At 41.0% G+C, this 13,027-nt stretch overlaps 1 protein-coding gene and 2 long non-coding RNA genes across 4 annotated transcripts; 2 read left to right on the top strand and 1 right to left on the bottom strand.

Moving 5' to 3' along the window:
* The first annotated feature begins 2,652 nt into the window (after positions 1-2,652).
* LOC133915682 (uncharacterized) lies at positions 2,653-6,764 on the top strand. The gene is made up of 2 exons (XM_062358938.1): positions 2,653-3,259; positions 6,393-6,764. The coding sequence occupies exons 1-2, from the start codon at positions 2,765-2,767 to the stop codon at positions 6,396-6,398; spliced, it is 501 nt and encodes a 166-aa protein (XP_062214922.1). The 5' UTR covers positions 2,653-2,764; the 3' UTR covers positions 6,399-6,764.
* Positions 6,765-7,940: 1,176 nt separating this feature from the next.
* On the top strand, positions 7,941-8,995 carry LOC133914186 (uncharacterized). The gene is made up of 2 exons (XR_009909182.1): positions 7,941-8,437; positions 8,642-8,995. It is a non-coding gene; the product is annotated as an uncharacterized LOC133914186 (long non-coding RNA).
* Positions 8,996-9,105: 110 nt separating this feature from the next.
* LOC133915683 (uncharacterized) lies at positions 9,106-12,640 on the bottom strand. 2 transcript variants are annotated; one of them, XR_009909371.1, is made up of 3 exons: positions 12,122-12,640; positions 9,574-12,015; positions 9,106-9,495 (listed from the first exon to the last, which is right to left on the bottom strand). It is a non-coding gene; the product is annotated as an uncharacterized LOC133915683 (long non-coding RNA). The 2 variants fall into 2 exon arrangements; XR_009909370.1 differs by having other exon boundaries at positions 9,119-9,495; positions 9,574-9,687; positions 12,122-12,638.
* Positions 12,641-13,027: the final 387 nt, after the last annotated feature.

The raw sequence follows: 13,027 nt of genomic DNA on the forward strand, positions 1-13,027 counted from the left end.
GTCGCGGTTCGGTTCAGTGAGTTTCGCTAAAACAGATTGATAATACCAGTTCTGTTTGTTTTTCTAAATCTATGCATCTGTAGCACAATTTGTTGGCATAAAATCAGATAGGTTGTGATTGTGCCAATCTGATCGTGCCCTAACTTCAAATCGTTCATTTATGTTTGCAATGTGAAATATGAACATGTTTTGTTAATGCTTATTTTACTGTATGGGTAATTTGACATAACCGCGTCAGCAATGAGAGTAGCATTCGTAGACCAAGAGGATGAACAATAACCTGAGGTTCTATATATTCAGTTAGTTATGCCAAACTAGATTAACAATAACACAAAGTCGTCTTTTTCCTCTGCCAAACCTATAGATGTAGAGCATATATAATTTACTTGCATCAAATCAAGTTGGATTTGGTGGTTGTGCGAGTCTGATCTTGCGTTTACGTCGAAGTATCGATTTCTGTTCTAAGTTGACTTAGCATGTTTTCTTGCTGATTTTTTTTATAGCATGGGTGGCTAACTGCATCAGCAATGAGATTAGCATCCAAAGGCCAAGAGGTTTAATATTTCCCTAGATGTTCATAACATGTCCTGGTATTGACTACGTCTGCACGGATCGAATGCGAAAGATTTGTTGGTACCATTGCATACTGTTGTTGAGTTCGTTTTGTAGACAGCACACGTGTTAGACATTTTAAGCGAGTCTAGCCTTACATGTCAAATCTATGCCCGGCGAACACAGCAGGTTCCCAAACAAGTCTGATCGATTTTAGTTTCCTGCTGTCATGTTCCTAAATTTTGTGAGATCAATGCTGCCGGATGAGCTACACATCTACACTGCTTCAGAGGTTAGGATTTTAGGAAGATGTTTTCTTTGTCGCCTTTTTCGCCGGTTCAGTTGTTCGCAAGCATGATCAAAGCTAAAATAATTCATGGTCATCCTTCAAAAAATAATTCACGGTCAGCAAGGATGCTTTGGAAGGAAGCGAGGAAGAAGGCATGCATAGAAAAAGGAGCGGCGTACTGACTTACAAGCTCGCATAATTGTGCTTCGACCGACACTAAAATTACAGTAGCCCAACAACCATTTCTATGTAGCAAGCAGGATTTAAATTTTCATCAAAATTTCAGCGAAATTGTAACGGAATATTTCATTTCAAAATTTTCTTTTACTGATGAAAAAATAACCGAAATTTTGATGAAATTTCATAAATTTCAGTATTTCTGCTAATTAACTAAAAAAATTGTAAAACGAAACTGCAATCCCTGCCAGCGAGCGATCTGATCTCCATTTATGTGCCGAATTAGCACCTGTCAGTCGGCCTGCCTGCCTGCGAGGACAGGATCGCTGTCGCTTTTAATGCTTATATATTGGATTTGTTCGAGAAGAATCTTGAGCTAATGGCTGAAATCAAGTGAAGTGGGCACATCGGCCGGTGAAGAGCAAACAGATTAGTAGGGGATCCGTCCAGCTGAAACGACAACGACGTTACATGGTGACATTGCTTAAGCTAATAAATCTACAAGGCCACGACTTTCCCATCTTAACCAGCAACTTCGATAGAGTTTAATTCTTTCATCCAAGGAGCTCCAAGTCAAAGTTAATGGGCATTGGAATGCAGGGGTTTCACACTGACTATCGAGAAATAGTACACATTTTTAAAAAAACAAGACCGACACTGTATGAGTTGAACTGAATTCAACCATTTAACCCCAACCAACGCAAAACACACAAACACGAACAAGATATGAAGATCATGGCCAAAAGCATAAATTCAAGTTCAAAACAAAAATTGTGCAATTCTATTAAAAAATAACCAAATGACACTACAAATCTTGATAGTTTTGGAGAACAAGCATTGACTTAGATGATTAGTGTAGGTGTTTGTACCTCTACTTATCAGGAATCAAATCTCATATTTGTTTCTGGTATGTCTCACTAATGTGGAATTTTATTTTAGTGGTAGATGACATATCGTTTAAAAACGAGGTGTCTATAGTGGCTTTATCATTCTTTAATTTTTGTATATCCGATTTTTAGTAGATACTGTGTAAGTATGTACGTGTGGTAGTATAAGTTTATACATGTGTTTCCGAGTGATAATAGTGTTTTAAAAAATGAATTAGTTCTGAATTAGAACTTGCTGCATATGCAAGAGGTTACACGATATACCTTATCCCCTCATTCGAAACAAAAAGGAAGTTTTAAACCATTTTTAAATACTGACCGGATATATTTGATTGATGATCATGATGCGGTAGCAACAGATTTTATGGTTCGGTAACTGAACTCCAATCGGTAAGTAAAATCTTGTCCGTAAGAGTGATAAAAATATTAATTCCCTATCATTTCAGCTCTAAAATTTTTCAGAGTTAAGAATAACCCGTTGCCGTTAAACCAAGCCCAAGGAATTCACTTCACGGGTAGAATCCCGTCGTGAAGGGATTTTCGTTCCCTTCAGTGTTTTCAACGGTTTTCCTTCACGGTTCCCTTCACGATGGGATTCTCAGGGTCATTCCCTTCAGGACGGGATTTTCTTTTCGTTCCCTTCGAAAAGAAACTGTTGAAGATAAGAGAAAATAAAAAGAATAAGAACGGAAAAGGGAATCGAGAAGGAAACAAAATGAAAAGAATATGATTAGGATAGTCTTAGAGCTCTGCAAAACCAGCCTTAAAGCCGAGTCTTCGACGTCCCAAAACACCGAACGCAAGGCGAAGCGAGCTACTCCGAAACAAGATCGCAAAAAATCCCAAACCCCCAACGGCCATGTCGCCCCTGCTCCTCCTCCTCCTCGCCGCCGCCGTCGCCGCGGCGGCGGCCGGCGACGCGTTGCCGAACGGCGCGGCGAACGACCTCCTCCCCAAGTACGGCCTCCCGAAGGGCCTCGTCCCTGACTCCGTCGCCTCCTACACCTTCGACGAGGCCACTGGCCGCTTCGAGATCCACCTCACCGGCACCTGCTACGTCCACTTCGGCTACCACCTTGTCTACTACGACAAGACTATCAAGGGAACCCTCTCCTACGGCGCCATGTCCGACCTCTCTGGTGTCCAGGCTAAGAAGCTCTTCATCTGGGTCTCCGTCACCGGCATGGTCGCGCACCCCAAACAGGGCACCATCGAGTTCCAGGCCGGGTTCGTCTCCGAGTCGCTGTCGGCGTCGATGTTCGACGAGGTGCCCGCCTGTGGCAAAGGCGTCGGCGCGCAGCTGCGCGGCGCGGCGGGGGTGATCCGGGAGCTTGGGCTGCTCCCCGTTGAGGAGGTATGGCTTAAAACTTTGCTCCTGAAGTCGCCTAGTGTCGAATTAAACGGGTATCGGAATGTCACTAGGTCACTTCTCGTAGTTCTCTGAGATGCGCTTTTGTTTGCTCGAAATCTTAGATAGTATTAGCTGAATACCGATCTCCGCCGATCAGGTACTTTGCAGTGTCACATGGTAGGTAGTTTTGCTCAATTAGATAGGGATTTGCACTTTGGACTTTGATTCGTAAGCTTTTGTTGCTTGGTGTGCATGCTCTGACTTGAAAAACCAATCTGCTTGGTGTGCATTCTAATCTGACCTTTGGATAGAAACAGCATTAGAATTTAGAGGCTTAGTTTCTAGCTTTCCCTAGAGTTGTTTACTTGTTGTGAATCTTTTAGGGTGGGTTCTGCTTTGACGTGATGGATCGATTTCAGTGTTTTATGTTCACAAGTCCCGAACAGGTTCAATAATGCATAATCTTTGATGTGTGTGTGTTTGTGGGGGGAGGGGGGGGGGGAGGGGTTGTCACCGGAGATGCATTCTGGGGGGCGTGGCTGAGAGTGAAGCGTAGACTGAAGTTAATCACAAGTCAAGTTCCACTGATCAGACAATCAATGAATGATGAAGACAGATTAGAGATTATTAGAGTATGTAAGCGTTGATACTCTTTTCACAGTAGGCATCCTATGCTCGCATCACACATCCAACAAATGAAACAACTTATCAACATAGTTCACATGAGTCACATCACTTTATGCTGCCAACAAAACAATCCCTACTTGCATCGACTAGTCTTGTCTCGACTAAATGCGTTAGCCTCATTGAGCCATTCCGTACTTTATTGAAGCAACCGAATCAATGCACCCTTAGGCAACCCCAACAAAGTTGTGAAGCTTTTGTTCTTTGGTTCCTTTGAATCAATGGCAACAAGTTGAGGGATGACACTTAGGGTAGTTCCAATACATAGAAAAAACTAATGGGTTCTAAGATAGGGACCACAGTTAAGCATCACTGTTCGGCTTGTTTCCTCTAATGCTTAGCACCACCCTTTTGGTGCCAAGGTAGGAAGAGTGCAAATTTATGATGTAATTAGTTGAAGGGTGACAATTTCATGTGTTAAAAAAATTTCAAAATGTTGAAGAACTATGTTGGATGAGTTCTGTATAGATATTAGTTGAACTAAAATATTTCAATTACTTAACTATCTGCAGTTGACTGTTAATTTTGTGATGATAAAATTGCTGTTGAGGTCCATGGAAGACACTTTCTTATTTTATTTGCTGGCAATGACTTCTGACAGTTGACACCAATGTGAGAATTTCACAACATACCGAAATTGCACCCTTCTGACCTAGAGCTAAAAAGGCGGAGCTGAATTTGGGAGACAAAATGGCCAAAGTGTGATTAGCTATGGGCCCTAGCTTACCGTTCACAAGTTGGTGCTAAGGGTTAGAGTTGCCCGTGGAGCATCTTTGACAATGCTCCATTTTAATTACTAGTTGAAAGAGAGAGGATGCCTTTTGTTGGTGCTGAGGATTAGAGTTGTCTTTGGATAGCTTTGATAGGATTCATAAGTTAGGAACTACTGGGGGGGGACAATGTTCTGCCCTGACATATGTCACATATTATCAGTTCTCGACTTCTCTTCTACATATGTAATATGGACAATGATGATGTGGTTTTTTTTTTACCCTTTGCTCTTTTGCTGCAACAAATGAACTGAAGTTTCCCCAAAATATTGTGAATAATGGAAGGGTTACGACCCAAAAAAAAATGCTAGTACAACTTCCACATCTCACAATTTGAGGCAGGATTTAAAGAATGGAATATTTCGTTCTATGCCATCACGCAAATACACTTTCAGCTTTTCCTACTCCTTTTAGGCTTATTGGTCAAATGCCATTGTTTTACCAAACTTCTTCAGCTCATGCCTCTGCCATCTCCAGTCATGCACCGAAATATAGGAAAAGTGTAATAGTTCCCTACCATCTTAGCAAATTGCATTGTTCCTTACCAGTACCACCTCCAGCAGTGCATTAATTCTGAAACTAAGCAGGTTCATTGGGCTTTGGCATTGAACATACCAATATTGGGTGGTGAAAAGGTCTGGTGCTGCAAATGTGCCCTTGGTTTGGTTTGTCCATTTTGATTGTTAGGTTTGTGGTGCTTGTTTATTTTAGTCATTTCATGGCTGTACATTCTTTCAATATGGAGGTTTGATCTGTTGGCATGAATATTTGGTCCTTGCCCCCTTCTTTCTTATCTTGGGACAAAAAAAAATGTTGTCATTAATCTTAATCTGAACTTAAACATCATTAAACTAATCTCAAGTTTGAACACCCAAACATCATAGCGGAAGCATTCACACATACCAGAGCCTGACGATGCCATCGTAGATTGTAGATGAGTCGGTGCGAGCTCGTGGTCGTCGTTGACGATGGTCACTGGTGGGGATGTGGCCGCTGGCTTGATGAAGTGGTCGGAGTAGACGTGATGCAGTGCGAAGAAGTTGACGGTGTAGTCGTGGCCGACATATAGGTAGTGAAGACGCGCGGGCTGTGTGGTGGTGGCGACGGTCTTCGCTCCATTTCAGTGCGCACGTTAGGATCAGACTAGGTTTTTGGATGTGCGGGGCGAGGCTAGTTCTCACGGAAACAATGGTCCCGTGAGGTGCCGGCTCCCCCCTTATGTATACGCACTGCACGGAAATGGGACTGCAACCAAGGTTGGTTACGCCCCTAATCAGGGCGTGAGATGGCGACGGACTCCTCCTTATATCTCGGTGTTCAGTTAGGGTGCGTGATGAGGCCAAGATCAATCCGACAAAAAATTTCCATAGTCTAACTGCATACTCTTTGAGGATTAACCCTGATTATTGGCAGCAAGTGTGATGTGGCATCCAATCAAAATGCTAATATGATGTGCACATAGTATTGTTTTTTTTATTTGTTTTGTTGACATGGAGTTCAAGTTGGATGCAGTTTTTGTCTCATATTTATTGAATCTTGTATGCCTGTAACCAGAGCTGAAGAACAAAAAGAAATTGAAGAAGAAAATATACAACACTCGCACCTTTTTCTTAGAGTCATGAGTAAGTTCTGTCTCAATGCCACAAGTAGTATATAACAACGCTTGCTGTTTGCTCTTCCAGGCTTGAACGTCAGGCTCAGAATCCACTTGCAGCAAACATCAGTACCTTCAACTTGGCTGTCGTCAGATGATAAGAACGCTCAGAGCCTTTGAGCGCAGGAGGTTCCGCTGTGATGTTGCTGCTCAGCTTGTATGTGCATGTGGTTTCTCTCTAATGGACACACATTATCTGTAGAAATGTATATCCATACGCTGTTGCTGAACCTGTGTAGAGTTCAGATGAGTCCTCAATCTCTGTTGCACTCGGAGTATCACATATTCGTGTGTGAAGAAGCCTTGAGCTGAGCATATCGGGCCCCCAAAACTGTAGTGGATTATACGTGTGGTTTGAAAAGTTTACAACTTCGGTCATGATTTGTTATTATTGCCACCATTTTCTGTTGTAAAATTAACAGTGCACCAGATTAATTTGATTCCTAATAGACGTAAAAATATTATAACAGATCTACTAATAATCTAAATATATGCTAGAATGATAAACAAAATATATATGAACTACCATATATCCAGGAACCGTCTCCTAATATCTCTCAAATATGGAACTGATGGATTCATCACACGCGAACATGCTTATCCCACTCCGCGGTCCCACATAGCAGCCTAGGTGTTGATGATGTGGTGTTCTCGCACGCGTGCAAAAAAGTCACCCACCTGAACACACAACTCATCACGATGCAATGGCGGATCGTCACATGAGGCTTCTATTTAAATTGAACTACCTCACCATGACTAGGTAATATGGGACTAAAACCCCATATCTCTCCACACCACCTTGACTTTTTCAAATGAATTTGGGTCGCAACAAAGGCCCATTTGGATGGAGTCACAAATTCTAACATTTTCACCTAGTGTCAAACCGTCCTGAGAAATCGGTCTGGCAAACAGTTGATTGTGTGCTGACTTGTGTAGTGTGGCCAAAATAGGTTTATGGCTTGTTTGGTTTGAGCCTCAACTAGACCCATCAAAATTTTGGTGTCATCAAAAAATGGGTAATGCCAAAATACAGGCGAAAAATTACTGTTTGGATTGCAGCCTTACCAATTCACGGGCAATGCAAAAATGCAGAAGACAAAATATTGTTAGGATTTTAGCCTGGCCAATTCTTGTCAAAGTCGTGAGTATGACATGTGTGACTCAGGTGTTATTGTATACTCAAGTAAGATCGTATTTTGTAGATTTAATTGTAAAGAATATAACTGTGTAAATGGATCACATTTTGAATATACATTTAGTAGATATAGTAATTTAAAAGTTGTTAATACATGTTTTTTTTAAATCTGTGCAGCACTAAGCTGCTGCCACTAGCATTAGCTTTTATCGATGGAAACAAATTCTATAGAATCGAATCTTAAAAAAATCTAATTTTCTATGATGACACGTGTTCCATTCCTCAATCCACTCTTCATCGGCTGGGCAGATAATTCGTTGACGGATGATTTCGGCGCCCGCGTTTCACCCACGCGTAGATGGAAAATGAGCTGGACGTGCCAAACCTGGGTTAGGCGACCCATTTTTTTATCCCATCCAAACACACGCCAAAAAGGTTAGCATGACCAATATTTTGTTCAGACTAGCATTGACAGCAATCCAGACACGCCCTTAGCCTCATGCGCAACCTACACGGTTTTTTTAGATGGGCACAGCCTACAAAATTAGGTACGAGAGAATACAGGAGTCGTTTAAGAGCAGCATCTACACGTATCAGATGGCAGTGTGATCAAGCAGCCCAAGGCCCAAGTCCATATGCACAGCACGCGGACGAAGCCTTTCATGCCCATGCGCTGCAGCGCTGAAGCGTCTCGCTCGGGAACGGGCAATGCTATTCCACGCGTGGGGAAGCGATTCAGCAACTTTTCAAATAGCTTCTCTGACTTTTCGTTTCTAAATTTTTTTCTCTCCTGTAACTTCTTTTTCTGAAAAAGTTTTCCGGACAAATTGTCCCACCCCTCTTCTTCTACTTCTACCATGAACAAGAAGATGGGCGGCACACTGCAGCAGCAGCAGCTGCTGCTTAAGCTGCTCTTCTTCTGTGTTGTCGCCCCACAGGTCCTATCCTGTTCCTTCTTCCCTTCTTCTCTCTGAGTATAATTCAATTCCATCTGCAAACGTTTATTACTACCGCACAACACCAATAAGGCACATCATTTGTCTACTTCTGCTATTTAATTACCTTAAAAATTGAAGTAAAAAAAGAAGTACAATGAAGCTTCTCTCGTTTCTATAATTGATCATGGTACTCTATTGTCACAGAAGGATATCACGGAGACTGTCAACAAGCATCCAACTGGGATCATCTCACAAGGCTAGTTTTCAAGAAGCTGAGAAGAGAATGAAGAGAAGAAGTACCGCAAGTATTGGTGATCCAGTTGGAGCTGAAGCTCAGTAGCATCACTGATGATGCAGACTGCGAGTACTCCCTCTTCGAAGGCAAAATGTCAAAGCTTATCAAGATAGGGCAGTTCATGGTCGTGTGCAATGTAGCTAGCTATTGTTATGCTTGTCATCCTGGGTGTAGTGATGGTTGTAAAGTGAGCTCTTGTTGTATTGAATTGTTGCTCGTACATGAGAACAAAAATATAATTTCATTGTTTATGACATTTGATACATCATGCCTCCAACCAGTCGGTCACTGATTTATGAAAACATTTATCAGCTTATTGTAAATGAACATCTATCACTGAATTCTGACGACGTCTATAACCGGATAATGAAAAAGTAATTGGTAATCCACATTCACACATTATAAAGAAGATTAAGGAGGTACTGTTCACTGCTCATCCATTCGTACAAAAATATGGTAAAACATGACATAGTCATAGTTCATAAAGACACCATAGGAGTTCACAAATAACATTAACAAGACAATAACATCTCATCAAAGACACTAACTATGGAAGTTCACAAATAGTGCTGACATGATATATAACACTGCTTACATCTCGCAAATGACACTGACTGGCACTTAACAGTGCTTACATAACAATGCTCAGTTCCTCCTCTTCTTCTTTAGACTGAGCTTTCTTGGAGTACTCTTTTTAGTTGGAGGTCAAGTTGTAAAAGCGGACTGAGAAGAAGTGTCTTCTCCAAGTAACATAGCAAGGCACCTAAACAGATCAAATAATCAGTTTTGCTTTTATATTCAGTTTTTGGGTCACATGTACATTGTTTCCCTAGTAGCTTACCTTCTTATCACCATGCCTGGACTGTCCTATAGTATTGCCTCCCTAGTTGTCCTTTGAGGTGTGCTAGGTTCAATTGGCCATGCTTTGCTGCTGTTCTTTCTAGGCTTCCCCTTCCTGCAAGGACATAATAAAAAAATATCAAGTCTTGCAATGTAAAAATGTAACATTGATACAATGCAATAAGCAAGCAATGTAAATAGTTGACTCAAATAATTGCCTTTTTTGGTCCCATTCAGGGGACATTTGTAGCTAGCCTGTCTATGTACCTTTTCACCACATCTAAGACATGTGACTAGACCTCTAATCATATTTTTCTTCTTTTCCTTGTCACCAGACTTGCTACCACCTTCAAGGCAACCTTTGATCCACAATTTCATTTGCCTTCCTGCACTCCATTTACAAGTGGTTCCCCCACTTCAAATGGTAAGTCAACATTAGGCCACTGTGACTTATCCGTCATTGGATCTGTAAGTCCACCATATGCAGCCTTGAATTTCTCGAGAGAGAAGTAGTTATGTACAAATTCATCAAACTGCGCATTTTTTGTGTTGTTAGAAAGGCTAAAGCATGTTCACATGGCTTATCAGTGTGCTACCACTCAAGACATGTGGACTCATAGAATCTCAACTTAACAACATGCCTAGCATGATTGATGCTATTGTCCCACACCTCGACACTATCTTTGCCAGCTTTCACAACCCTAAGATGTCCTAAGCCTCTAGTGCTTGCCCTCAACCGAACCATGATAGCTGGTAGTATCCTGCCATGCATCCTTTCTCCCATCCTTCTCCTCTTCTCCAAGAGAATCATAATCATCTCTCTTATCTTGTCAGCTAAACCAACAACAGGAAGGTCCCTAATGCAGTGTTAAACACCTCTGCTAGATTATTGGTGATATAGTCACATTTGATATCGGTGTTGAAGGCACACCTCATCCATTTGAGAGAATGGTGCTTCATCAAATAGTCCCATACATTAGGATCATCGCTAAGAATTGTGCTCATGTGTTTCTCAAACACTTCAGTCATATATGCCCTTGCTACAGGATACATGTGTCCAAAAGTGTCGCCATGGTACTGCTTGATGAAGTTCCACATGAGATGCCAAAAGCATTCCCTCTATTCAGCCCTTTACAAGCATCCGTACAGACCACAAGAACAGGAAGATCTCCAATTGCCTTATGAAGTTGACTCATAAACTAAACCCCATTGTATTTAGTCTCAGAATCTATAAATCCAAAGGCAACTAGATATATCCAGTTTTGACCATTTATAGCTGTAGCTATAGTTAAATGTTCATTCCACCTTCCATTAAGTGCTGTTGAATCTATGCTAAGGTATGACCTACATCCAGCTCTAAACCCCTCAATGCAGGGGCTAAGAGAACAAAAAAACCTATGGAAGTACACTCTGACATCTACTTCCTTGATGTCAATCTCCAAGCACTCCCGGGTGATCTCTTCAAGACCTCAGCATTCCAATTGTACATCATTTGTAAACTCTCTTCCCAACCTCCATATAGCTCTTGAAGAGCTCTCTCCCTTCCCTTCCAGACTATGTCATATGCAATTGTGAGTTTGTGATCATCCTGCAATTTGATTTGCAACTCTTTAGCACCCATATTTGGAGTCTTCCTAAGGATAGGTAGAGATCTATCAGCAACCCAAGCCTGAGATGGTGTTATAGTCTTTGTCATGTTGCTTGATGTACAATTATACTCATTATTCAAAATTATGACCTGTAGTATTATATGCAAAAAAAAAAAAAAGTTAGCATCGTATAAATATGACAAAAATATTATAAATGTTAGCTAGCAAGTTAGTACCATTATAGTTTTTTTATCACCCTGTATGCGCCCAACTATATTCCAATTGCATCCTTTACCTTTTACAATAAACTCTTAATCTCTCTTTATCAGATTTCTCGGTGTAAGTTCAAATTCCCCTTTTATTGCAAACTGTCTTACAACCAGCCTAGATTCCTTCATGTTAGGGAATATAGTGCCAAGATCCATGCTGGGGTTATCCTTGCCATGACATATCAACCTCTCATCTGGAATGACATCATCAACAGGGATGGCTACACCTTCAATATGATCCCCTTGAGAGAATCTAGCAGAACTTGGTTCCTATGCCCTTTTCTGGGCACCATCCTTTTCAACCTTTTTTGCCCTTTCATCCTTGCCCCTTAAGCTCAAAAGCACATACATCTAATCCTCACTCATAATTTCTATCCTCCTTTGTCATCTTGGGTTTCATAGGTTTGTAGGTTATCCCAATCAATAATTGGTATTGCTGGTTGTTCTGCACCTATAAGTGATGTTGCTTGCGAATTTGACCTAGACTCAAGTAGCAGTGGTGCCTCTGTAGTACTGTCTAATATGGTCACACTAGACTGACTGTCAAGATATGGATCTATACTAAATGAAACATCTAGATCAAGCCTGTCAAAATGATTGAAAATTTTAAATAAAAATCGAGTTAGGCCATCCTTAAAATATAATGTCAAATTAATGGATCATTGCTACAATCAATGAAGAAAACATTTACCACCCATAGACATCTTTTTGGTTCGGGTGGTTCATCCCTTGAGATGACCCTGTGAAGCCTACAGGAAGGTTTGTAAAAAATAACAAACAATTAGCTTATATGCACGGCACAAACAACAAGCACAAGGGAACAACCAGAAACACAATGTGCTCTAATCTTCGATAATTAATCAAAGGATGAATAGTATCTAGCAGCAAAAATTTGAGTATTTACTCTTGACTAATCTGATCACCCAATAAAAATCCAGCATGAACAAAAATCACTTAAATTAGCAGCCAACATTAAAGGTTTAGATAATTTAATCAAGAGATCGGTAGTAAATTGATGTAACAATAAGGATCCCTCATCCACCGGAATCAAACGATAATTTAATCGGCAATACAATAGCAATAGTCAATCACAGAAAGATGACTCTCGGCCCAGCAAAACAAGAGTGTAACAGCAGGAGCTTCACACATTACAATCCAGATATTTAAGGGCAAACCAATGAAGCAGTGCATGAGAATAACTAACATTAACAACAATGTCTGACTTTGCTTCAGCTAATGAATCTCTTGGATTCTGGGCCTACGTAGAACCTGCAAGACCAATATTGATCTTTATAGCCAGAGCACAAACATAGAAATACAAGTGTTCTCTTGTCCTGAACCCCAAAACTAGGACTGTAGGAGAAATCAACGTGGAATTTGTTCCATCCACCACATATGAGTCTATGACCATATTGATTTGTTAATTCAAGAACTGCTCGATACACAAGCAACAGCTTGATATGCTACACCTACACATCAAACATCTACATGAAGGAAACAACATTTCCCTAAGAGGCAAACAACATTTGAAAGAAAAGGAACGTGGGAATAGAAAATGTTGGCATTTTTATTGAACCTGAGAGCCCATCTGATAACT

Source organism: Phragmites australis, chromosome 4, assembly GCF_958298935.1.
Source record: "Phragmites australis chromosome 4, lpPhrAust1.1, whole genome shotgun sequence".
NCBI classification, from domain to species: domain Eukaryota; kingdom Viridiplantae; phylum Streptophyta; class Magnoliopsida; order Poales; family Poaceae; genus Phragmites; species Phragmites australis.

Coding starts and splice junctions, on each gene's coding strand:
- LOC133915682 (XM_062358938.1), top strand. CDS start 2,765: ATGTCGCCCCTGCTCCTCCTCCTCCTCGCCGCCGCCGTCGCCGCGGCG.